General features: G+C 38.9%; 1 protein-coding gene across 1 annotated transcript in view; it reads right to left on the bottom strand.

The window, feature by feature from the left end:
* The window catches only part of esyt1b (extended synaptotagmin-like protein 1b), a 112,188-nt gene that overhangs the window by 40,738 nt on the left and 45,242 nt on the right, over positions 1–26,208 (bottom strand). Inside the window, exons 20-31 of the mRNA XM_017479506.3 lie at positions 26,071–26,119; positions 24,688–24,777; positions 24,483–24,578; positions 22,216–22,287; positions 21,833–21,919; positions 16,900–17,046; positions 12,746–12,849; positions 12,396–12,570; positions 7,017–7,193; positions 6,843–6,925; positions 6,663–6,711; positions 76–165 (exon numbers count right to left, since the gene is read on the bottom strand). Coding sequence (XP_017334995.1) covers positions 76–165; positions 6,663–6,711; positions 6,843–6,925; positions 7,017–7,193; positions 12,396–12,570; positions 12,746–12,849; positions 16,900–17,046; positions 21,833–21,919; positions 22,216–22,287; positions 24,483–24,578; positions 24,688–24,777; positions 26,071–26,119 — 1,219 coding nt within the window. The remainder of the gene's footprint in view (positions 1–75; positions 166–6,662; positions 6,712–6,842; positions 6,926–7,016; positions 7,194–12,395; positions 12,571–12,745; positions 12,850–16,899; positions 17,047–21,832; positions 21,920–22,215; positions 22,288–24,482; positions 24,579–24,687; positions 24,778–26,070; positions 26,120–26,208) is intronic.

Raw genomic sequence — 26,208 nt, 5'->3', positions numbered from 1 at the left:
AAATGTCTCTGACTATAATTCTGTGTAAACATATGTAAATTTGTTTAAAGACTTTTAAATACCAAACATATGTACCTGTTGCAGTTTATCTCGCTCTGTTACTGTGGGGAGCCACTCCAGAACCAGATGAAGGCATCCATGTTTCACATCAGCCAGAGTAAACCACTGAAAAACATGAGGGGGAAAAAACATGACATAAACAAACACCAACCATGCTTGCACCCAGATATAGTGACAACTGGCCAAGTATATTTTGACCCATAAAAAAATCTATTTTGAGCAATTAACATGCTTTGTTTCTATTTCAGCAGGGGGAGAGAAGCGAGATAAAGAGTATAGATGGTTAAGGGCAGGGCAGCACTTAAGCTGTGTGTGTGTGTGTGTGGGGGGGGGGGGGTTTGTGAAATAGAATGCTAGTTAAATCTCCGGTGTTTATATGACCCCCATCACACACCTCACACACCTAGTAACTGTCAACACAGTGAATATGACCTGGGTAATGTTATGAGAAACCAAACCACTTTAGGACGAACTGTTCTGAGATAACTGCACTCACACAACTGACAGGGGCAATGTTAAACTTCTAGAACCTGGAGAAGAGGCACAATGGTGATGCACAGATCACAGCAGTGCAGACTTCCTGGAGTGCCTATAAGTAATGTCCACAAGGAGTATACACTACTCTAAGAGTGGCAGGTCACACTAGTGGCCTAGCTTCCGGCTTTCCTGTAAGCCATAGTGATGACATACTTCACCCAGTGGACTATCGCTGCTGTCCATTCCAAGTAGTGCCATAGAGGATATACTGGACTGACTAAAATATTATCAATTTTATGACCAAAGGTTCCACAAAAAGGTTACCGCAGAGCCACCTGGCCACCAAATTAGGCAAGATGAGCTTATCAACAAAGCATGCAGCTTGTCACCAAAGCAACCCCTTTTGCGGAACGTCCGTGTAGCCTCATCTAAAGGTAAGGTGCGCACACACTGTTTTTCTGGTGCTTGTGTCCTTGATGTCGCTGCGCAGGTATCCGGGATCCTGAAGAAGGACGAGCGCATTGGAGCGGTTGTGCTGCACGCGGGGACGAACAACACCAGGCTGCGGCAGACGGAGGTTCTGAAGAGGGACTTCTCCAGCCTGATCGAGACGGTACGAGGCAGATCACCCACCGCGAAGATCATCGTCTCTGGACCTCTTCCCACATACAGACGTGGAGCAGAAAAGTTCAGTAGACTTCTAGCATTAAATGATTGGTTAGTCTCTTGGTGTAATGAGCAGAATCTGGTGTTTGTCAATAACTGGAATCTGTTCTGGGAGCGTCCTAGGTTGTTTCGTCTTGATGGCCTGCACCCCAGCAGCCTTGGAGCGGAACTGCTTTCAGACAACATTTCCAAGGCGCTACACTCCAAGTGACTGCCTACCTACCGTAAGCACATCTTCCAATAATAACAACATTCAGTATAATCAATGTTCAATTAAAAATCCGGCAAAGGTAATACATACTATAGAGACTGTGTCTGTTCCCAGAGCTATACAAATATATAGAAAATCTCGGAAAGTCTATCTTCGTAACCTAATTAACATAATATTAAATCATATTGAATGCACAAGCCAGCACTTTTGATCTGAGGCTAGGACTATTAAACATTAGATCTCTTGCGTCTAAGGCTCTTATTGTTAACGACATCATTACTGATCAGGAATGTAATTTAATGTGTTTAACAGAAACTTGGATTAAACCAAACGAGTACATAGCATTAAATGAAGCCAGTCCTCCTGGATACAGTTATGTACATCAGCCTCGTTCAACTGGTAGAGGAGGTGTTGGACTCATCCATAGTAAAAATCTAGTCGTCACACAAAAACCTAAGCATAAATTTAATTCTTTTGAAATTCTTTATACCAATATAAGTTATGTAGCCACAAAAAATAAGTCAATTCCTCTAATTATTATTTACAGACCCCCAGGGCCATATACTGAATTTCTTAGTGAATTTGCAGACTTTGTCTCAAACCTGGTTGTGTCTGTAGTTAAAGCATTAATCGTCGGAGACTTTAATATTCATTTTGATACCCTGGAAGACCCTCTAAGATTAGCGGTTGTGTCCATCTTAGATTCAGTAGGGATTAATCAGAACGTAATCGGGCCTATTCATAATGGTGGTCACACTCTTGACCTCATAATAACGTACGGACTAAGTATAGAAAATATTATCATTTTTCCGCAGTCTGAAGTTGTCTCAGACCATTATCTTATCTCGTTCATAATACGTATTGATCATAATATTTCCACCTCGCCTCGCTACCGCATAAAACGTACCTACACATCAGCTACTGCACCGAGCTTCATAAATAATCTCGCAGAAACATCAATTAGATTTGGATCACCGTCAGATCACACAGAACTCGATCAGGCGACTGAAAGTTTGGAATCAACACTCCGCTACACGCTAGATAGAGTGGCTCCACTCAAAAGGAAAATAATTAGAGAAAAAAAATTAGCACCCTGGTATAACGATCAAACGCGAACCTTAAAACAGACAACTCGACAATTAGAACGTAAATGGCGTCAAACCAAACTGGTGATATTTCAAACAGCATGGAAGGAGAGCCTACTGAAATATAGGAAATCTCTTGGCGATGCTAGAAAAATCTATTTCTCCACCTTAATAGGAGACAACAAAAACAATTCTAGATTCCTTTTCAACACAGTAGCAAAATTAACTAGGAATAAAACCACTACAGAGAGAAACACTCAATCATTACATAGCAGTGAAGATTTCATGAAATTTTTCATTGATAAGGTTGAAAATATTAGACGTGAAATACAGGCCATTAAATTAAAACCGGACAGTACTGTAACAAACCCATTACATGACAATGTAGCAATATCAGATCAATGTTTAGAGTGTTTTGCTCCGCTTAGAGAGACCGAACTAGCTACATTAATCTCTTCAGCCAATTCATCAACTTGCATACTAGATCCCGTACCTACATGTTTGTTTAAACAGATTGGTCCAGGAGTAATTGAACCACTTCTAAATATAATCAATTCTTCCCTAAGCACTGGCTATGTACCTAAATCACTTAAATTAGCAGTTATTAAACCCTTGATTAAAAAACCTGATCTTGACCCGTCTCAATTGTCCAACTATAGACCAATATCAAATCTCCCCTTCATCTCTAAGATTTTAGAAAAGGTTGTAGCAAAGCAGTTATGCTCGTACTTAGATAGGAATAACATTCATGAAATGTATCAGTCAGGATTTAGACCTCATCATAGCACAGAGACAGCGTTAGTTAAAGTAGTAAATGACCTTCTACTGACTTACGATCAGGGTTGTGTCTCGCTGCTTGTGTTACTCGACCTTAGTGCAGCTTTTGATACTATAGATCACACTATTCTACTTGATAGATTAGAAAATGTTGTTGGTATTAAGGGAGCAGTCCTCTCCTGGCTCAGGTCTTATCTGACCGATCGTTATCAGTTCGTAGATGTAAATGGTGAATTCTCCATGCGTACTGAGGTTACTTTTGGAGTTCCACAGGGTTCTGTTTTAGGCCCACTGCTCTTTACTTTATATATGCTACCCCTAGGTCAAATTATTCGTAAACATGGAATTAGCTTCCACTGTTATGCTGATAATACACAGTTGTATGTTTCAGCGAAGCCAGAGGACAGACAGAAGCTTAGTAAAGTTGAGGATTGTGTAAAGGACATTAGACATTGGATGTTAATTAACTTCCTTCTACTTAATTCTGATAAAACAGAAATACTTTTATTAGGCCCACGTGTAGCTAGAAGTATTCTTTCTGATCACATGGTTACTCTGGATGGTCTTTCTGTTTCATCATGTGCAGCAGTTAAAGACCTTGGAGTGATTATTGACTCCAGCCTATCATTTGATGCTCATGTAGATAATATTACTAGGATAGCCTTCTTTCATCTCAGAAATATTTCTAAAATAAGAACATATTGTCACTACATGATGCGGAAATACTAGTTCATGCATTCGTCACCTCTAGATTAGATTACTGTAATGCCATACTGTCTGGATGTTCCAGTAGGAATATAAATAAGCTCCAATTAGTCCAGAATGCAGCTGCTAGAGTCCTAACTAGAACTAGAAGATACGACCATATCACACCGATATTATCAATACTGCATTGGCTCCCAGTAAAATCTCGCATTAATTATAAAATACTTTTATTAACCTATAAAGCACTAAATGGTCTCGCGCCACAATATCTAAGCGACCTTTTGGTTTTATATGATCCGCCACGCCTACTTAGATCAAAAGATGCAGGCTATCTGACGGTACCTCGAATAGTGAAGGCTATAGCAGGGGGAAGAGCTTTCTCTTATAGAGCCCCACAGTTATGGAACAGTCTTACTATTAGTGTTCGGGACTCAGACACAGTCTCAGTGTTTAAGTCTAAGCTTAAAACATATTTGTTTACTCAAGCCTACCCTGACTAGATTCTGTTCTACTACTTCGCAGTCATAATTATCTTTTTTCTCCCTCTCTCCTTTCGCCGAGCCCCACACGAATTTATGGAGATACTAGAGATCCAGATCCTTTCTGCCTCTGGATGGAGCTCAAATCTTCTTTAATTCCAGACTGCTGGGACTACGGCTGCTCTTAACGCCATACAGACTTCATATAAATCCATAATGAACTTTTTCACAATATCTGTTGTTACCCAGATGAGGATGGGTTCCCTTCTGAGTCGGGTTCCTCTCAAGGTTTCTTCCTCTTAAAACATCTTAGGGAGTTTTTCCTTGCCACCGTCGCCACTCAGTGGCTTGCTCAGTTGGGATAAATTCGCACCTTTAATATCTGTATACCATGTTGATATTTCTGTAAAGCCGCTTTGAGACAATGTCTATTGTAAAAAGCGCTATACAAATAAAATTGAATTGAATTGAATTGAATTTAGTTGATGTGAAGTGATGAGAAACCCACTTCAGTTAGTCATCCTGCATTGGCTCATAAGCAGATATCTTACGGGAGTCCAGCCCACTGAGCACTTGGGGAAGAATGGTGAATTAATTCATGGATTTCATGGTTTTCACTTGGGGGCCTGAAAGGACCATGTACTAGAGACTCTTCAGTGTTCAGTGTTTACCGGGATTCTGGGTTGCAATCCTAAACCTGCACAACACTCAGAGGGGACAAACCCACAGGTAAAGGTAACCTGCCTGAGGGTCTATTTGAGGAGAAAATTCCTTAGATGTTTTGATCACTAGTAAGAGGAGCAGTGGAAACCTTCATGTCCACAGACTGAGGCTTGATTCCTGAATTTTGTGAAATGTGGGCAGAGGAGGAAATGTGTACAGCAGACAGAGAGGCCAGTCTTAGGACAGTGTATCATGCCCCAGTAGACTGTCTGGCTCTGCCAAGAACCAAAGTTGACAATTAGTCAACCCATGCCTTGTCAAACAATTCCCAAAGGTTTTTGTGCAAGTGAGTGCCACCAGGCCTCAATTATAAATATCACAGTGGTATATATGAAATACCACTGGTCAGAGTGCCCGTGCTGACCCTTGTCCACCACTAAAAGCGCCTCCACCCTGTGTGCGCAGAGCATGTTCTGTTTGCAACTGTGCCCTGCAATAGGTTGGAACCCCATTGAGGATGCCCCCCACCTTGTGCCCCGAGTTCCCTGGAATAGGCTCCAGGCTCCCCCACGACCCTATATAGGATAAGAGGTACAGAAAATGGATGGATGGGTGGACTTCTATATTATTAAACATTAGTTTTCCAGCACAAAATTAAATGTTACAGAAAAAATGTTTGCATGTCAGTAAAGAAAGCAGCATATTACATAAGAGACCACTTTTCAGACAATAAACATAATAAAGGCTGCTAGGTTTTTCATGAAAAATATTAAGAAGCAGTCTCTCACACACACACACACACACACACACACACACAAATACTAGAACCAGACACACCCCTTCCCGAATCTTCGGTGCCCTAAATCCCACCTTATATCTACAGTAAATATTAAGAGTCTACACAACAACACAAAATTTCAGGATTTTGTGACATCAAAACAATGTGATAGAGCAACTAATGACATTCAAATGAAAAACAAATAGAAAAGTTTTAGGGGGAAAGGAAAACAATTACGATAACCTGGTTACACAAGTGTACACACAATTTTGTAATTGGGTATGTTCAGAATTAACTTCACATTCATAAATTAACTAATCACATTCATAATCATGTTCAAAACTAATTAGCATACACCATCAATGGAGCGATTTTGATCAAGTACTTATATAGATCAGTTGTTTCTGTAGGCCTTTCTTGACATCATCCAACTGCTGAAGCCATGCTCCACAAATAGCTTACAAATCATGTATTTGACCTCACTGTTGAAAGGTATTGATTAGGAGAGGGATACAAAATAATTTCCAAAACATGGAACATGGAAACATAGAAGATGTACCATGCAAGTGCATGGACGTGCACGTGCTTCGGGGCTGACAACATGATTTATCTTGATTTGATTTTTTAACATCACAAAAACTTGCAATTTTAACAGTTGTGTGTAGACTATTCATATCCACTGTACATTACTGATCCATGTTCTTGAAAGTCAGAAATCAATGAAGTCATTTAAAGCCTTAGCAATACAGTTAAAGACTTACCTGGTCAATGTATTGAGCCTGAATTATTTCACTCAAGATGATGTGGAACCTGTTGAAAAAAATATCATATTTCATTTAAAAAAAATTAAGTGTTTGCGAAACATTTATTAAGACTTTTAACCATAAAATCTTGCACTCCTGTCAATAGTTTTCTGTACATGTTAATTGTAGTCTACATACCTTCCTAGAAAATCATCTTTATCAATGTCCTTATCAAACACCTCTATGCAGACTTCTGAAACTGACTCAGAGGCCAAAACCAGCTGCAAGAACATTTGGGAAAACAAATCTTAGACTTGACCTTATTGCTCCACTTTTATTTGCTAGCATAACCCTATCCAGAATACTGCTTACCTCATACATCTCATTCCAGGTGGGGTTGAGATTCTCCTTAACAACATGACTCTTAAAGGTGTTGTTTCCAATGGTGATCTTAACATAGGGATCACTTTTCCCCTTCACCATGCCCCCCATAAGGTTGTCTTTCGCAATCAAATTCTGAGCTTCCTGCAGGTGGATACGCAGTACGCCCTGCAGAGGTAAACAAGAAAAATGGACAAAACTGGGCAGAGGTTTTTCCCTAATTGGTACCTGACATGTATGCAGACTAAGTACATGGAGTTTAAACAATATCATTAATAGAGAGCATTAAATTGTGCTGTGAGCATGAAGGATCAAGCGTTCAGAGAAGCTTTTGCATGCAAGTGTACTTCTGTTCTGCATGTAGGGTCAGCTGTGACATATGCTCATACGTTGCCAGCACTTGGTCATGGGCTACAATCTGCAGGTTGAATTTTGACACTTTGGGGGTGGGAATAAGGCAGATGTTCCCGCCCCTATGATTGGTCACTCTCAACCAATCCCCTTTCTTTTGGAAACAGACAAAATTATGTTACAGTTATTGTGTTCTTATGCAAGGATAAATAAACTATAAAAATATATATATATATATATATATATATATATATATATATATATATAAAAATAAACTATATAATAAAATATATTATATAATACTATATAATAACTATATAATAACTATATATATATAAATAAACTATATATATATATATATATATATATATATATATATATATATATATATATATATATAAATGTATTGATGGGTGTTTTGATTATTTGTGATGGTATATTATGCTTAGTGGGTGAAATATGCCACCATTTAAAAATTATTTCAAATATAAACAAAACATTTGAGTATTAGCCACTGTCCCAAATCTCACTACAATGCTTGTGGTTCCAAGTACATGTGTATTTTTCTTTCTTTTAAAGATATGTGGATTAATAGGATCTCTGAGGGTAGTAATGTCTGAACCAAACAAATAAATGGGCATCATGTTAGCTACCCAATGAAACATACAACATACAGCTGTAGTTGTAGCAATTCAATTCAATTCAACTCAACTCAATTTTATTTGTACAGCGCTTTTTACAACAGACATTGTCTCAAAGCAACTTTACAGAAATATCAACACGGTATACAGATATGAAAGGTGCAAATTTATCCCAACTGAGCAAGCCACTGAGTGGCGATGGTGGCAAGGAAAAACTCCCTAAGATGTTTTAAGAGGAAGAAACCTTGAGAGGAACCAGACTCAGAAGTGAACCCATCCTCATCTAGGTAACAACAAACATTAAAATTAAGTTTATTTTGATTTGATTTCTTTCTTTACTACTATTCTGGACATTTTACTTTGAATACGATCAAGGTTTCCAAAAGACAGGAGACTGGTTGAGGGTGACTAATCATAGCCATGGAAACATACATCTTATTCCCACTCCAAAATTCAACCTGAATCCCAAGTAGAGTGTAGCCCCATGAGTGAGTGATCACAAAGAGTGAGTGTGTTGCTGCCGAGCACACGCAGAACAGAAGTACACTTATGTACAGAAGCTTCTCTACGAACTTGAGTAACTGCTCTGCACATATGAATGGCTTTGTGTGCTTGCAAATCACAACACCAACAGAAGGATATCATTAGGATTTTGCTGATATTGCTGATTTTTTGCTGATATTTGCTGATTTTGCCTACTGTTATCTTCATCAGCACTCATTCACTATGTCTCTCGCTTTCAATAACTGGTTTATCCTGGTCAGGGTTGCAGAGGATTTGGAGACATCCTGTGCGTACTGGTCCTAAAGTAGGAATACATCCTGAATGGGACACCAGTCCATCACAGGGCACCATGTACCATAACATTAAAACCACGGACAGGTGAAGTGCATAACATTGATTATCTTGTTACACCTGTCAAGGGGGGGGGATATACCGCGGTGCTTAGAATTTTCTATATTTCTGCATAAATATGACCTAAAACCTCATTTTCACACAAGTCCTAAAAGTAGAAAGAGAACCCAATTAAACAAATGTAAATACAAAAAAATAAACAATATAATGTCTGGTAATTTATTTATTGATGAAAATGATCCAATATTATATATCTGTGAGTGGCAAAAGTATGTGAACCTCTAAGATTAGCAGTTAATTTGAAGGTGAAATTAAGTGGATGACAATTAGGTGTATGGGAGTGCCCTATTTTATTTAAAGAACGGGGATCTATCCAAGTCTGATCTTAACAACACGCGTTTGTGGAAGTGTATCATGGCACAAAAGAAGACCTCAGAAAAAGAGTTGTTGATGCTCATCAGGCTGGAAAGGTTACTAAACCATCTCTAAAGAGTCTGGACTCCACCAATTCACAGTCACACAGACTGTGTACAAATTGAGGAAATTCAAGACCATTGTTTGTGATATAACAAAGATCAACAAAGATCGCTCTAACAGAAAGACGTGTAAAAGTACATGAGGTCACAAAGGAACCCCATGTAATGTCTAAGCAACTAAAGGCTGTCACATTGGCTAATGTTAAAATTCATAAGTCCACCATCAGGAGAACAGTGAACAACAATGGTGTGCATGGCAGGGTTGCAAGGAGAAAACCACTGCTCTCCAAAAATAATATTGAAGCCCAACTGCAGTTTGCTAAAAATCACATGGGCAAGCCAGAAGGTTAATGGAAAAATTGTGGACAGATGAGACCAAAACAGAACTTTTTAGTTTAAATGAGAAGTATTATGTTTGGAGAAAGTTAAACACTCCATTCCAACATAAGAACCTTATCCCATCTGTGAAACATGGTGGTGGTAGTATCAGGTTTGGGCCTGTTTTGCTGCATCTGGGCCTGGATGTCTTGTCATCATTGATGGAACAATGAATTCTGAATTATACCAACGAATTCTAAAGAAAAAGGTCAGGACATCTGTCCATGAACTGAATCTCAAGAGAAAGTGTGTCACGACCCTAAGCACACAAGTTGTTCTACCAAATAATGGTTAAAGAAAAATAAAGTTAATGTTTTGGAATGGCCAAGTCAAATGACCAAGTATAATATTTTTGTGTGATTTGTTTATTTGGGTTCTCTTTATCTATTTTTAGGACTTTTAGGTCTGAAAATTGAATGATGTTTTAGGTCATATATATGCAGAAGAATAGAACATTTTCACAAACTTTCAAGCACCACTGTATTAGGCAGCAAATGAAGAGACAGTTCTCTGTTGATGTGTTGGAAACAGGAATAATGGGCTAGAGGACCGGGTCAGAGCATCTCCAAAATGGCAGGTCTTGTGGGATGTTCCCAGTATGCACTGGTTACCTACCAAAAGCGGTCCAAAGGAGGACAACTGGTGAACTGAGACCAGGGTCATGGCCGCACAAGGCATATTTATGTGCATGGGGAGTGAAGCCTGTCTGGTCTGATCCCACAGAAGAGCTACTGTAGCACAAATTGCTGAAAAAGTTGGCAAGCTGAAAATGGGACTGTGTAGCCGCAGACCGGTCAGCGTGCCCATACTGACCCATGTCTACTGCCGGAAGAGCCTACAATGGGCATGTGAGCAACAGAACTGGACCTTGGAGCAATGGAAGAAGTTGGCCTGGTCTGATGAATCATGTTTTCTTTTACAGTGCATCCGGAAAGTATTCACAGGGTTTCACTTTTCCCACATTTTGTTATGTTACAGCCTTATTCCAAAATGGATTAAATTCATTATTTTCCTCAAAATTCTACAAATAATACCCCATAATGACAACGTGAAAGAAGTTTGTTTGAAATCTTTGCAAATTTATTAAAAACAAAAAACAAAAAAAGCACATATACATAAGTATTCACAGCCTTTGCACAATACTTTGTTGAAGCACCTTTGGCACCAATTACAGACTCAAGTCTTTTTGAGAATGATGCTACAAGCTTGGCACACTTATTTTTGGGCAGTTTCTCCCATTCTTCGCTGCAGGACCTCTCAAGCTCCATCAGGTTGGATGGGGAGCGTCGGTGCACAGCCATTTTCAGATTTCTCCAGAGATGTTCAATCGGGGTCAAGTCTTTGCTCTGGATGGGCCACTCAAGGACATGCACAGAGTTGTCCTGTAGCCACTCCTTTGTTATCTTGGCTGTGTGCTTAGGCTCATTGTCCTGTTGGAAGACGAACCCTTCGCCCCAGTCTGAGGTCCAGAGAGCTCTGGAGCAGGTTTTCATCAAGGATGTCTCTGCATATTGCTGCATTCATCTATTCCCTCGATCCTAACTAGTCTCCCAGTTCCTGCAGCTGAAAACATCCCCACAGCATGATGCTGCCACCACCATGCTTTACTGTAGGGATGGTATTGGCCAGGTGATGAGTGGTGCCTGGTTTCCTCCAGACATGACGCTTGCCATTCAGGCCAAAGAGTTCAATCTTTGTTTCATCAGACCAGAGAATTTTGTTTCTCATGGTCTGAGAGTCCTTCAGGCGGACTGTCATGTACCTTTTACTGAGGAGTGGCTTCTGTCTGGCCACTCTACCATACAGGCCTGATTGGTGGACTGCTGTAGAGATGGTTGTTCTTCTGGAAGGTTCTCCTCTCTCCACAGAGACACACTGGAGCTCTGTCAGAGTGACCAACGGGTTTTTGGTCACCTCCCCGACTAAGGCCCTTCTCCCCCAATCGCTCAGTTTGGCCGGGTGGCCAGCTCTAGGAAGAGTCCTGCTGGTTCCAAACTTCTTCCATTTACGGATGTTGGAAGCCACAGTGCTCATTGGGACCTTCGATGCTGCAGAAATGTTTCTGTACCCTTCCCCAGATCTGTGCCTCGGTACAATCCTGTCTCGGAGGTCTACAGACAATTCCTTGGACTTCATGGCTTGGTTTGTGCTCTGACATGCATTGTTAACTGTGGGACCTTATATAGACAGGTGTGTGCCTTTCCAAATCATGTCCAATCAACTGAATTTACACAGGTGTACACAGGTGGACTCCAATCAAGTGGAGAAACATCTCAAGGATGATCAGTGGAAACAGAATGCACCTGAGCTCAACTTTGAGTGTCATGGCAAAGGCTGTGAATACTTATGTATATGTGCTTTTTTTGTTTTTTACTTTTAATAAATTTGCAAAGATTTCAAACAAACTTCTTTCACGTTGTTATTATGGAGTATTGTTTGTAGAATTTTGAAGAAAATAATGAATTTAATATATTTTGGAATACGGCTGTAACATAACAAAATGTGGAAAAAGTGAAGCGTTGTGAATACTTTCCGGCTGCACTGTAAATTGTACTTCACTTACAAGCAAAGTTTCTCTCTTTGACCTATGACCCTTCTTTTGTGTTCTCTCAACCAGTCCTTGTTTGAAACACTGTAAAATTACCAGATCTCCTGCCATTTTTCCTCACCTCAGTGCCAAAGTTGGGATCTGGGCTCGTATGTGGAGGTTGAACATCACTTGAGGAGATGTCCTCTGGAGGTTTCTCACTCTCCTTCTCTTTCTCCTTCACTTTCTCCTTTCCATTCTTATCAGGAGCAGTTACAGAAGAGGTTATAGTGATGGGAACCAATAGCTCACTTGACCTTAGGATCAAATACACACACACACACACACACACACACACAATTTGTGCCTTTACCTTTAACAATAGATGCTACAATACTCATGAGTATGAGTTAAAAAATAAGCAGGGATTAATGAGTGTTGATGGTTATCTTTGGGGAGGTGCATGTGGGGAGTTTGTGTGTCCATTCTCACTTTTGAACTAGCTCTTCCTCAGTTTTGCTGTCCTTGGAGGTGGTCTTCGGTACAGCAGTCTCTGTGTTCTCTGTGGAACCCTCTGTCACTTTAGGGCACAGGATCTAGGATGTTAAACATTAAAATTCATAAAAAATATTTCTAAACCTCCTAAACTATCTTACTCATTATTGTCTAATTCGCAATATAAAATACTCGTTACATATGTAACTGTGGTTTTATGAAGCCTGGTTACTCTCAAGGGCAGTGAGGATCACCTAGACATGTATACCAAGCACTTTCAAAAAAGTAGTCTTGTAATACAATAATCAACATGTAGTATTTGTAATAAATACTACAGTCATACAGCCACTTTTCCCTAGAACCTTCTTACAGAGTTCTCACAGAGGCGGCACCAGATCTGAAAGATAATTAACCTTGGCATTTATCCAAGGTTTGTAGAACCACACAGTGACACTTATACCGGGTTGAGAAAGAGTAAGTAGGAGGCAGGCTTGGAGTAACTCAAAAGCGGCATTATTCACAAATTTACTTTTGCTTTTCAGTGCTTTGATATGATATATGATTTAGCTTTTCAGCTAAATCAAACATGTACACACACGCACACATCTCTGTGTTGGCTGTCTCTCTCTGTTTTTCCAGACACTTGTCTCTCTCCTTTTTATCCTTGCCTCCACTCACAGCAACACAGAAGCACACCCCCGCTTCCACACACACTTATATACACAATATGGCCAAAAGTATGTGGACACCCATATGTGGGCCTTCCCCAAATTTGTTGCCACATTGTTGGTAGAATGCAATTGTATATAATGTCTTCGTATGCTGTAGCATTAAGATATCCCTTCACTGGAACCAAGGGGCCCAAACGTGTTCCAGCATGACAATGCCCCTGTGCATAAAAAGATCCATGAAGACATGGTTTGCCAAGGCTGGTGCGAAAGTCAGCCTGCACAAAGCCCTGATCTTAATTGCACTGAACACCTTTGGGCTGAAGTGGAATGACAACTGTATACCAGGGCTTCCTGCCTGGTATCAGGACCCGACCTCTTGAGTTCTTCTGGATCAATGGCCACAAATCCCCACAGCCACAGTCCATAATCTAATGGAAAGCCTTTCCAGAAATGTGGAGGCTGTTATAGCAGCAAAAGGGGAACAACTGCATATTAATGCTCATGGTTTTGGAATTGGATGTTCACCAGTCAGGTGTCCACATACTTTTGTCCATATAATGTAACTAATTATCTCTCCCTAACCGGCAGGGGTGGTGAGAAACACCTGGATAACATATGACAACAATTTCATGAGGAACAGTACTCTCCTTGGGACTAATGAGAACGGTGATAAGTGTGGTGATAAAATTTACTTATAATCAATAATGGCAATGAATCAGTATTTGCTTGATAATGTGAACTAATATTTGAACATCTATTCACATAAAGAATGTAAAAATGTATTAAATGTGAACTTCTGTATTATTTAACTCAAGAAACATGAGCGCATGAGTGTTGTTCTATTCCTGCTTTCAACTTATTACAACATTAAGTATAGAGTGACCCAGGTGGAGTGACCCAGGTGTTGTTTCTGGCATTGTACAATTTTTGATATACAAGGGGCAGTGTGACAAAGACACATTTTCTATTTTAATTTATGCATCCTCTGTACTGTCATGTAAGCAGTTTTTGAAGATCCTGTTTTCTAAATATGCAATCCTGTTTTTGTAAGAGCATGTGATTATGATATTGAGTCATGTCTAAGAAAACCCTATAATTATCAATGTAATGGAGCCTCAGTAAAAGTGCTCTTGACTTGTTTCAGAGTGCTTCTCAATTCTCAAAAATTTTGCTAATAAAATTTTTATAATAAAATCTTTCTGAGTTCTGTCTCTTCAAATTCTTACAGGTGGATTTCCATGACATATCAAAACCAGTAAAAAAAAATAATTTTAGAGCCAGAGGAACTACCCTCAAATACAGCTGATTTAAGTGTTCTGATCTTACACAGTGGCACATGGGTTATGTTCCTACCTGGTATATCACACTGCTCCCCAGCCTGTAAAGCAAATGTACGATGGGGCACTGCTCCAATGTAGACCCCTTTCCATTACAAAATTCTTATGTCTCTAGCAAGCTATACCTTGGGTTCCTCTCGCTAAGACATACACATCTATCATGGCCCCCTAATAATCCCCATTCCTGAATTGGCTACATCAATCTCTCCTCTCCACCATTAGCTGTTGTTTGGTGGGTGTTCTGCCGCACTATGTCTGCCGTCGCATCATCCAAGTGGGTGCTACACACTAGTGGTGGTTGAGGAGATTCCCCCCCATACTATGTAAAGCATGTTGAGAAAAGCGTTATATAAATGTAACTGTAACTAACTGTAACTAACTAACTAACACATGTCTATTTGTGGCTTTTGGGGAATTCTGAAAAGCTCATATCTCCAGCTGTGAAAATAACTAAAAAAATTTTATTTATAATATTAAAATATTACTTTATCATATATATTTTTTATTATAATACTTATAATTTTTTTTACCCCATTTTCTCATTTGGTCATTTGCCAATTCCTACCCGAAATCTAGCTCTCCCCTATAACAGAACAGATACCAAGCAGGGAGATTGAAGCCTAGCACATGCTTCCTCTAACAGACAAGAAGTCAACTCTGACTGCCACTATTTTAAGAGTGGCTACTGCAGCTAGTTTAGAGCCTGTCAGCAGTCTCTGCAATCTAGCAGACCCAGCCTCAGACACTGCTGAGGTCAGAGTTAAACATGGCATTTTAACCTCCTGGTCATTGTAAACTTGGAAGAATGTCCTGGAAGCTGCCTAGCAGATAGCTCCATATGGTGTACTTGTGGTCTGATGCGTGTGAGAAAAGAATGATGGCTGTATGGCAGAATGACATACTACAAATATAGCACCCCTTTGTGACTTTGTTGAAATTTCTTGCATGTGTGAACGTGCACAGCAAATGAGTGATTCTCACCTTTCCTGTGCGTCAGGTGGGGTGAAAAAAACTGCATTTATTTTAAAAGAAGGAAAAATCAAGAATCCATTCAAGCCCTGGAACTGCCTAAGCTGTACTTTTGGGCCCTTAAGCCTCTCCACTCCAGGGGCACTATATTATAACTAACTCAACTTCCTAATGAGTCAGATTTGCATAGAAAATTTTTCATTATACTGTATGTATATGTGACAAAGGCTTTTTGCCTCCTTTCTTTCACGTACTACCACTCCATCAGGTAATGTTTTAGCAAGAAAAAGCAGCAATATATTACACCTTACAAACAAGATTCATAGTTTATATTCAGAATTCATTTAACTCACTATTGACCAGTCATTGAATAAATAAAACTGGATTACCATCAATAAATCTATAGAGAATAAATTCATCTGATAATGGTGTTGATACTGCACTTTTATAAGTTGAAATCCAAATCCAAATGCAATAACAGCAATATCTAATTAAATAAATGTGCATAACCTATAGATATTTTTTTCACCCCTAGTTTTGTTAAACAGGTAACAAAACCCAAATGGAATAACAAAATGTATATCAATCCACACACAATGATATACTTCTACATATTGTAATATCACATAGAATGACAGCAGTGATTCGAATTGTTACACCAGTCCAAGACACTATAAAGACAGCCCAAGACATTATACAGAAGTCACCCTCACCTTGGTATTAACCTAGCTGCTAGCTCACCACTTCTGGGATACTTCCTATAGTATAATATACAGTATAAGCCCCACACATGCAAAGTATTCCCAATCTCACTGTTTGTGTAATTTATGGGTTTGCTGAATGGGTATGGCTGTCTTCTGATACTTGCCTCTTGGTTTTGGTTTGCCCTCAGTTTGATGATATTGTGTTTCTCATTGTTTGACTCTTGCCTGAGTTACAATTATTTTACCACTCTGTTAATAAATGTTACTGCACATGGATCCTCACCTATACCCAGAGCCTAACCTTACACAAATCAAGTAAAATACTACAAGCTAAGATATTGCTAAGATTAATATTTTATAAATATATGTGCATATATAAATAGATAGTGTACCTTCTCTTTGGCTGATGCCAGTAAGGCTCAGCAAGGACTAGTACTCACTAGTCCTATGAATTGGCCTGTGATATATACCTTAAGCTGTGCCCTCAGCAGGATCTGACTCTGAGGTGAAGCTCCATCCAAATTTAGCCATTGGTCCAGCAGCAGATTTGGTTGGGAGAGAAGCTCTCTTATAGGAATCACCACAGAGCCAAGTGAGAAGTCCCAGCAGTGTGACAACTATAAAGGAAAATTCAACATTTAACAATAATTGGTGCAGATCGCTACATTATATTAGTTCTCCACCACATGATATTGGTTCAACAAGGCACCATTTTGAGAGTCATTAAAAAGAAATTTATAATAAGAAGTAACTATATAATTTAAAGGTCCTAAATCTTAATCTAAGACATCCATGGTAACATTGAATGTAAGACTAATTTACACTATATGGCCAAACGTATATGGACACCTGACCATCACACTTATATTAGCTTGTTGGTGTTGGCTCGAATTTAGCCTATTACCCAAAAACATTTAAAACTCAACTTAGAAGCCAATACTCACATCTACCTCTGAGCCCAGTTGGAGATAGAAAAAACACACCAGCCGTGAGTGAGAAGAAGCAAGGGTCCAGCTTTATTGTTCCATTCCACCACACGAGATCCACACCGATGAGAATTCTCAAAAGTGATCCCAATACCCTGAGCTTAAGCTCCAGTATTTATACTGTACTTACACACTAGATAACCCATAGGTTTCCAGAAAAGGCCTATTTCACTTACCCATAGAATTGAAACCAGGGGTTTTACTTTACACATAAAATCAGAACCCAGGCATTTCCAACAACCCAGGAAACAAAAACCCAGGGTTTCTAGTTACCTAGGTTGTCAAAAACCAAGATTCCCATTTACCTAGGTCTTCAAAAACCAGGATTCTCTTTTACCTAGGTTTTCAAAAACCAGGATTCTCTTTTACCTAGGTTTTCAAAAACCAGGATTCCTATTTCCCTAGGTTAAAAAAATGACGTAAGCAAGACGACTAAACAACCGGGAGGGACCTTGGTCTTATCGTTATCTCGAGGGGGGGGGGGGGGGGGCAGCCACCCTTATAACTGGCTTTCTTCATGGTTCTCTAAAAATTAAGGCTTTCCTTGCGAGACGAGAATCTTCACCATCTGAATCATGAGTAAGTCATATTTTCCTTTTTTTCCTGTATTTCTCGTTTATAATTTATTTTCATATTTGCACTATGTTTCTTAGTTTATATATATTTATACTACTTGAAAAGCGGTTTACTGTACTTCCAACTTCTTAATATCATTACAGTTCTACTGTCCTGCATATGCTACTATTCTGTTTTTTATAGAGTTTCTCTATCACTATAAGATATTATTAAAGTTATTCATGTGTGTTGTGTCTACTTGCCCGCCCTTGACTGCACGAGTGTGTGTGTGTGTGTTTTAGCACTCCTCAGCTCGTACACTTCTTTTTGACTTTTTTTGACTATTACTGCTCTTAAATTGCTCGTAATTCCAATCTGTCAATGTCCGCCTAATCCCGCTTCTATGTGTCTAGGTGCCGGTGCCCGTCGTCAGTCCCCTCTCTCTCCGTTACTGGACCTGGATCAGGGTTTGGACCTGGATCTGGACACTCATTACCAGCTTGTGCATCTCACTGCTGATATCATGATGCTACTTAACTATCTTCGCAGCACCCCCCCTAAGAATGGAGATCCGGGGTTCCCCCCTCTTCTTCGGTACAGAATCTGCCCCACGAACGTGCGTGTTGACGCTTCTACACAGTCAGACCCAGAACCCCCCTCCAGCTTCCAATCCGAGGATGATGATGTTGTCTTCTCCGATCCGGGCCCCGACCATCCGTCCCTCTTCTCACCCACCAGTCCGCCCAACTCTCAGTGGTCCGCTCACTTCACCCACCCTGATTTCCCCATGTCCCCAGGACGCACTCCATTTTCCTCCCCCTCTTACTCTCCTCCAGACTACGCACCCACCCGTCCTGTGAATTACCAATAAAATTACATTTTTACTCATACTCAATCTCCCTCGTGTTTATTTCATGTCATTTTTATCCACAACATTGGAAATCCCATTCTAAAGCCTCTGGCATTACTATGGAGTTGTCCCCCATTTGCAGCTGTAACAGCTGTAATTGGCACTATGCATTTTGGTAGGCATTTGGTGTTCTCTTAGCATCTTCCAGAGACAGTTAAAACTCTATACTGAGTAATGCAACAGACGATAGGCAATTTTATGTGCTACATGCTTCAGCACTTAGCAGTCCCACATTATGTAATGTTGTTGCTTCTATACAATTCAGTTTCATAATACTAGAACATCCTATGACATTGTGGCATCCTATGACACTGTCATGTTTAACGTCACTGAGCTCTTTGTCTATAGAGACTATATGGCTATGTGCTGGATTTTATGCACCTATTAGCAATAAGTATGGCTGAAACACCTGAACTCAACAATTAGGAGGGATGTCATCATAGTTTTGGCCATATAGTGTCTTTGATCTTAATATGAGACTATATAAGATTCTATAGGCCACAATAAATATCACCTGCTTCAATTGATTAGATACAACAGTATGTCTTAACAAATGTCAATACCCTTTACATTTCTGAGATTATTATAATGGCAAGTGTTTGTGTACACAGGTAAAAGTACAAATATAAGATAAAGACAATGGTAACAAAGGCTAATAAACTAATTTCTATTTCTAGTCACTTTACTTATTTTATTTCTGAAATCAAACTGACTTCTGAATCTCTATAATACAATTTGATTTTAAATATTATGTTAGTAGGGGGGCACGGTGGCTTAGTGGTTAGCACATCTGCCACCTCAAGGATGGGGGTTTGATTCCCACCTCCACCCTGCGTGCACAGTTTTCTCCCATGTCTCAGGGGATTCTCCCGGTTACTCCGGTTCCCTAAATCATTCAAATGCGTTGTACACTGATTGGCATTTTCAAATTGTCCATAGTGTGTGAATGTATGCGATTGTGCCCTGCGATGGGCTGTCCCCATTCAGGGTGTCCCCCTGCCTCGTGCCATAAGTTCCCTGGGATAGGCTCAAGGCTCCCCCTGCAACCCTGTGTAGGATAAGCAGTACAGAATATGGATGGATGGCTGAGTGGTGTTGACCTGAACAGAAAATATGGGTTAATGGTATGTTATTTTTGAAAGGAAGGTAGAGTCTACAGAAGGTAGAGTCTTTTGTAATAAGGATCATGTGTTTGCTATGAACATAAGCCTAATGGTTAGAATGAATATAATTACAGTCATGTGAAAAAAAATAAGTACACCCCATGGAAATTGTTCTGGCTTTTTTTTTTTTTTTTTTTGTACAAGCAAACATTTGATCCTCCTTGAAACATTGCCTATTAATAAAGGCGATACACTATCAAATGACACATAAAATCGACATTTTATAGTAATTTTCACAATTAAATTAACATAAAACAGATCAGTCACATAGGAAAAGTAAGTACACCCCTATATTTATCACAACTTCAAATACATATAATTTGAATCAGGTGTTCAAGATTGGGTGCCAGGGCTAGAACCTGCTTAGGTAGTGCAGGTGGAACCTGTCTTATTTATACCCCGTTCATATCTAGTGTCTGGTGTTCCCTTTGCTATTGAGGTATCATCATGCCAAAATCTAAAGAGTTCTGTAAGGCCTTCAGAAAAAAGGTTGTGTATGCCTACGAGTCTGGCAAGGGATTTAAAAAGATGTCTAAATTATTTGAAATACATCATTCCAACGTAAGGAAAATAATCTACAAATGGGGCAAATTTCAAACGACTGCCCAGCAAATTCAGCCCATAAGCAGACCGTCTGATACAAAAAGAAGTCTCCAAGAACCCCAAAATTTCATCACAGGATGTCCTGCAGTCTTGCAGCTGTTGGTGTCAAAGTGTGTGCTTCTACAATCAGAGATTGCACAGACTGCACACATTTGACCTTCATGGCAGATGTGCCAGGAAACACCTTTGCGAGACTATAGTATGAGCGTACAGGCAAAGACCAGGCCTTTTGGAATAATGTGCTCTGGACAAATGAATGAAAGATATAGTTGTTTGGCCACAGTAACAGCAGACAAGTTTAGCTTTTAGTAGAAGCACCTCATATAATTTGTGAAGCACGGTGGTGAAATCTTACGGTTTGGGGTTGCTTCATTGCCTCAGGGACTGGACGGCTTGTGTTCATTGATTCAACTATGAATTCTGCATCATATCAAAGAGTGCCTGAAGATAATGTGAGGCCATCTGTCCAAAAGTTGAAGTTGAACCGAAAGTGGACCTTTCAACAAGATAATGATCCTAAACACACTAGCAAATCCACCAAGGAATGGCTCAAAAAGAAGAAATAGAAGGTTATGGAATGGCCTAGCCAAGCCCGGATTTGAATCCCATTGAAATGTTGTGGGAGGATTTGAAATGAGAAAACCCTCAGACATCTTGCAACTGAAAGAATTTTGCATGGAAGAGTGGTCAAAAATTCCAGCAAGCCTGGTGGACAATTATGCAAGATGCCTACAAAAACATTTTTCTGCTAAAGGGGGAAATAATAGCTTCTGAGGCCAAGGGTGTACTTACTTTTTCCCCAGAAGAATATCACATCTATTGATATTTCTGTTGAATAAATGATTGAAAAAGCTCATTTTCCTTGTGGTTTTGTTCAGGTATATCAACTTTATTAATAGCACTGTTTCAAAGATGTTCAAATGTTTGCTTGTCCAAATATGTCAAAAAAGCAAACATTTCCATGGGGTGTACTTATTTTGTCACATGACTGTATATGAATTACCTTTGGAATTGAACAGAAGCAAGGTCACAGTGAAATAAACTGTTCCTTGGGAAGACACTACACCATATGAACACCCAGTTATACTACCAAGAAGGAAATATAGGTTCTATATATTCTTATATTACTGGACACTGCATAACTAGATAAAAATTGTAGCATTTGGGACAGAGTATATTTCCATACCTTCACAATAAGTTCCTCCTTCTTGGGGTCATGAACCAGAAAATGAAAGGCCTCATTCCACTGGGGTGAGCTCGTACGATCACACACCTTTAATTGAAGTGAAACCAGCAGAGAAATGTTCTCAAAATTACAGTTTGGTTAAATAGTAAGATTTATGAATAATATCCAGAATAAGATCAAGACCTTTAAGTGAAATACAGTAGTAGTGAACAATCACACAGTATAAATTTACTAGCAGTAAACAAAGCAATTGGCAATTGATAGCTTACTTGTAATGTTTACAGGTAACATAAAGATCAAAATAAAGAAACACATTTAAGAGACCTGGAAAATAACAACTATTTCTTTATGTATAAAATAGCAAAGAACCCTAAATTTCTCACCGTGGTTTTGTGTGTGGTCCCTGCTAGAACAAGTTCAGCACCAACCTTAGGCTCTTTGCCACTCTTCTTTAACTACACACACACACACACACACACACACACACACACACACACACACAGACAGAGAGACACACACACACACACACACACACACACACACACACACACACACATATGCTCAATCAATTTAATATGATTGTGGTTTAAAATATTATTTTAAGAATGTCTAGTTCAGCAATTTGCCATAATAAACTAAACAGCTAACATGACTCAGATACAGTCTCGGTAAGCACACAAGTTTGAGACGTAAGTTCAAAATATATGTTAAAAAACAAAACAAAAAAAATACACAGTTACAGTATTCAGACTCTTCTTATGCATGTCCTTAATTTTATTTTCCTGGCAACCTATTCATATTACTATAAATACCTGTGTGCAGTTCACATTTCAGAAGTTTTCTTTAGCAGCAGTTTTAGGGCAGATAGTTGTAGTTCTGTCTAGGCCAGATAGCTGTGATAGCAGATAGTTGTGTCTAGGCCATGCAATTTAAAACTTAGGCAATAGGGCAATGCATGCTGACAAAGCAGACTCTATTTTTTGCAATAAGACTAAAAAAAGGACTAAAATGATGTTTAGATTACTCGAACCATAACTGAGAAGATAAAAATTTTTTTTTTATATATAAACACCTTAGTAGCCAAATATATTGTAAAATACATTAACCTTGATATGACAGTCAGTCACTGTTGTGATTATCACATTAGTTTACCCATAGCAAATCTTGTCTTAATTTAGCTGGAATTGACACACATTCTGTGGGCTCAGTTCCCATCTCTCTGCTCTCCGTACTATTAAAAAAAGACACTATTCAAAAACCACACAAAAAGAATGAAGCATTTCAGGGCTAGTTTATAATTCTGCATGGAAGCACTTTTGTATGTTTGTATTGCAACGAGGAAATATGTTTAAGGGTAAATCTGACTTCCTTGAAGCTAACTGTGCAATCGCATATCTCTACAGTGCATCAACCAGCCTTCACGTGAATACTGTTTGGTTGGTGGGGAAGTGTGTCCAGCTGCCCCCCCGTGCCCGGGGTTTAAGCAAAGGTTTTAGAGTAATATTGTTCAAAATACATCACATGACATCAGCATAAACAATATAATTTTAAACAATAAAGTGTAAACAGTAAAATGTTCCCTTATCACATCCAGAAACTTTCCGTTTTCTATAGACTGAGGATGTACTCCCGCAACGACTTTTTGAAAGTGCAGTCCATTAAAAATACATCATAGCCTGAAAGAAAAGAAACTGCTGAAAAAAATGCTTCTAAAAATATCAGTTTAGGCTTAATTTCTCAGGCTGATGTCTTTAATAATCTCTCCTCAATGACACTCACATAATGGACATCTATAAATTAATAGCAGGAGGAAGAATATGTGGGGTTTTTCCCCAGAAAATCACAATCATGATATTGTGCTATATGTAAATATAAAGGGTGAGACTTGATACCAGATGTAGCTGTCATTATGATGGGAATTTTAATCAACCTGTCAGATTTCACAATTTACTTTCTTTTTTCTTCAAATATACTCCCAGTAAACACAGCACACAGCAAGCAAAATGTTATTATTTTTTAAAAATCTAAAGCATCTATCCTGCCATGGTAGCTAGAATTGTGGATTTAATCATTAGTTGAAGCGACACTTCAGAAATGCTTTCAGTAAGAATTTGCATGGTTTATAATTGATCAGTAGTGCTCTGATTGACAGATGAGAGAATTGTCATCCCTTCCAAACGGACAACAGAGGAAATTATGCTTTCTTCGCCATGAATGGCTATGGCATTGTCATGATTTGAACTTATGATCTCCCAACAATAGGGTGATGTCTTCTCTGCTGCACCACTCTGGAGTCACTACATAGCCTTTACAACTCAAGCAACTTATGTTTTCTGTGTGACTGCCAGTAAAATAAAGAGGGACATGTGAAGAGAACTTTGTAGATCATGAGGGAAATCAACATTACAGCCCGGAATAATTGGTACTGGTTATATATGCTTTCTGAATGGCATTCTGGCAATTTGAAGAAATATGACAAATATGTTCTCCAAGCAAAGACATAAAACTTTTAAGTTAACTAAAGTACACTGCCATTCTGTTTATGACTATTTTGGTGTGTTAGCAAATGGCCATATTCCGTTCATATAGTCATTCAAATCAGGGAGAAAGTAAGATAAGTATTAGTGAATTGATATGTTAACACACTCACAGGAACATCATGGGCAGCCTCCAGATATACAAACAACAAGGCCACAGCAGGTACTGCCTTGTTCATGTAGGAGCTCTTAGACTGGTACTGCAACACCTGCAGTGAAAATTAATTAAAGCAGCTTAGTGTGTTCCTTTTAAGAATAATGTTGCCCAGCGATTATAACATTTGACGTTAGAGGAGAAGTTAAGGAAAGTCTTCTTACCTGTTGCAGTTTATCCGACTGGGTTACTCCATGCAGCCACTCCAGACTCAGATGAACACGACCATGTTTCACGTCACTCAGAGTAAACCACTGAGATAGAGAGAGCAGTCAGTACCGTCAGTAGTCAGCTCACAAAGGCTTTCCTGGACTGAAGTTTATTTCTCTTTTGTAAGTAAATTAGGGCTGCAACTAACGATTATTTTCATAATTGACTAGTTGGCAGATTATTTTTCCGATTAATCAGATCGGGCGGGGCAAACTTACAGTACCATTTTTTTATTTACTTAAATTTTACTGAATTCTACAGTCCTAGCAATCCCTGGTTGACTTGTAGAACCGGTCATTCACCAGGGATTGGTTCAAATACCACTGGTACAAATACCAGGTTCAATTACATTTTATTGTTGGTGTGACATTTAATTTGACTCTGAATTATCTTTTGTTTATTTTATAGATCAATGCGACACTTGAACTTGTCTACCACTCATAGGTTTTTGCAAATTATCATTTCATTTGTAAATAAATTTAAAATAAATCCATCAATGAACGATTGTGATATTTGTGAATGCACGCAAATAACCAAATTGGTTAATTTTAAAACATCTCATTTGAATATATTTTGATATATTTAACAAAAAAAAATATAGTATTATTTAAACATTTTAAAAACTTTCCTACAGACCCCCTGCAATTATACCACTGACCACTAGGAGTCTGCGGAAACACTGCACTAGACGGTAGAGTACGCAGTGCATAGTGTAAGTGTCTAGTCATTTGGGACACAACTTATTTACTCTCCGAAGCGTGTTTTCGGAATAGAAGCAACGTAATAAGTAGATGTACCGCGCAGACCAACTAATCGATAATGAGATTCTTGACAACGATTTTCATAATCGATTCTTATCGATTTTAGCGATTAGTTGTCGCAGCTCTAAAGTTATAACATTTTAAATACTGGTTACATTTAAAAGTAAAAGCCTTGTGGACATTTTTATAGATGGTGCCTGATTTCAAAGTGAATTGATTAGGCTTATGTCTGTTTCACTATGGTGCCCAACTATCCAATTTGATCAAAGCCTGGCAGTGACTGTTTAGATATCTTTAGGCAGTTAAAATATAGCATTTGTTAACTTGGCTCCTTAGCATTTGCAGGAATTTAGCCTAGGAAAGATTAAAAAGTAAATCAAAACATTTCCATATTCATGGTTTCTTAAAAAACAAAAACAAACAAACAAACAAAAAAAAAAACAATTTTGGCCAAATTAGGTTTGTCTCTTTTGGCTATTTGCCAAAATTCAGCCACAGCGACACATTTTCTCAGATCACTATACATGTACCTCTATACTGCATTCAATATTAACTTGCTGATCAGCAAAAACTCACCTCATCCACGTGTTTGGATGTAATAATGTCACTTAGCTTGATCTTCAGTCTGGAAGCAAAACATTAACATTAACCAAAACCATGCTAACTATGCTGTGTGAACACAGTAGAACAGAAACCCAGCTATGTTTTTAGTGC

Source organism: Ictalurus punctatus, chromosome 11, assembly GCF_001660625.3.
Source record: "Ictalurus punctatus breed USDA103 chromosome 11, Coco_2.0, whole genome shotgun sequence".
Classification (NCBI taxonomy): domain Eukaryota; kingdom Metazoa; phylum Chordata; class Actinopteri; order Siluriformes; family Ictaluridae; genus Ictalurus; species Ictalurus punctatus.
This window is presented reverse-complemented; position numbering and strand designations above follow the sequence as displayed.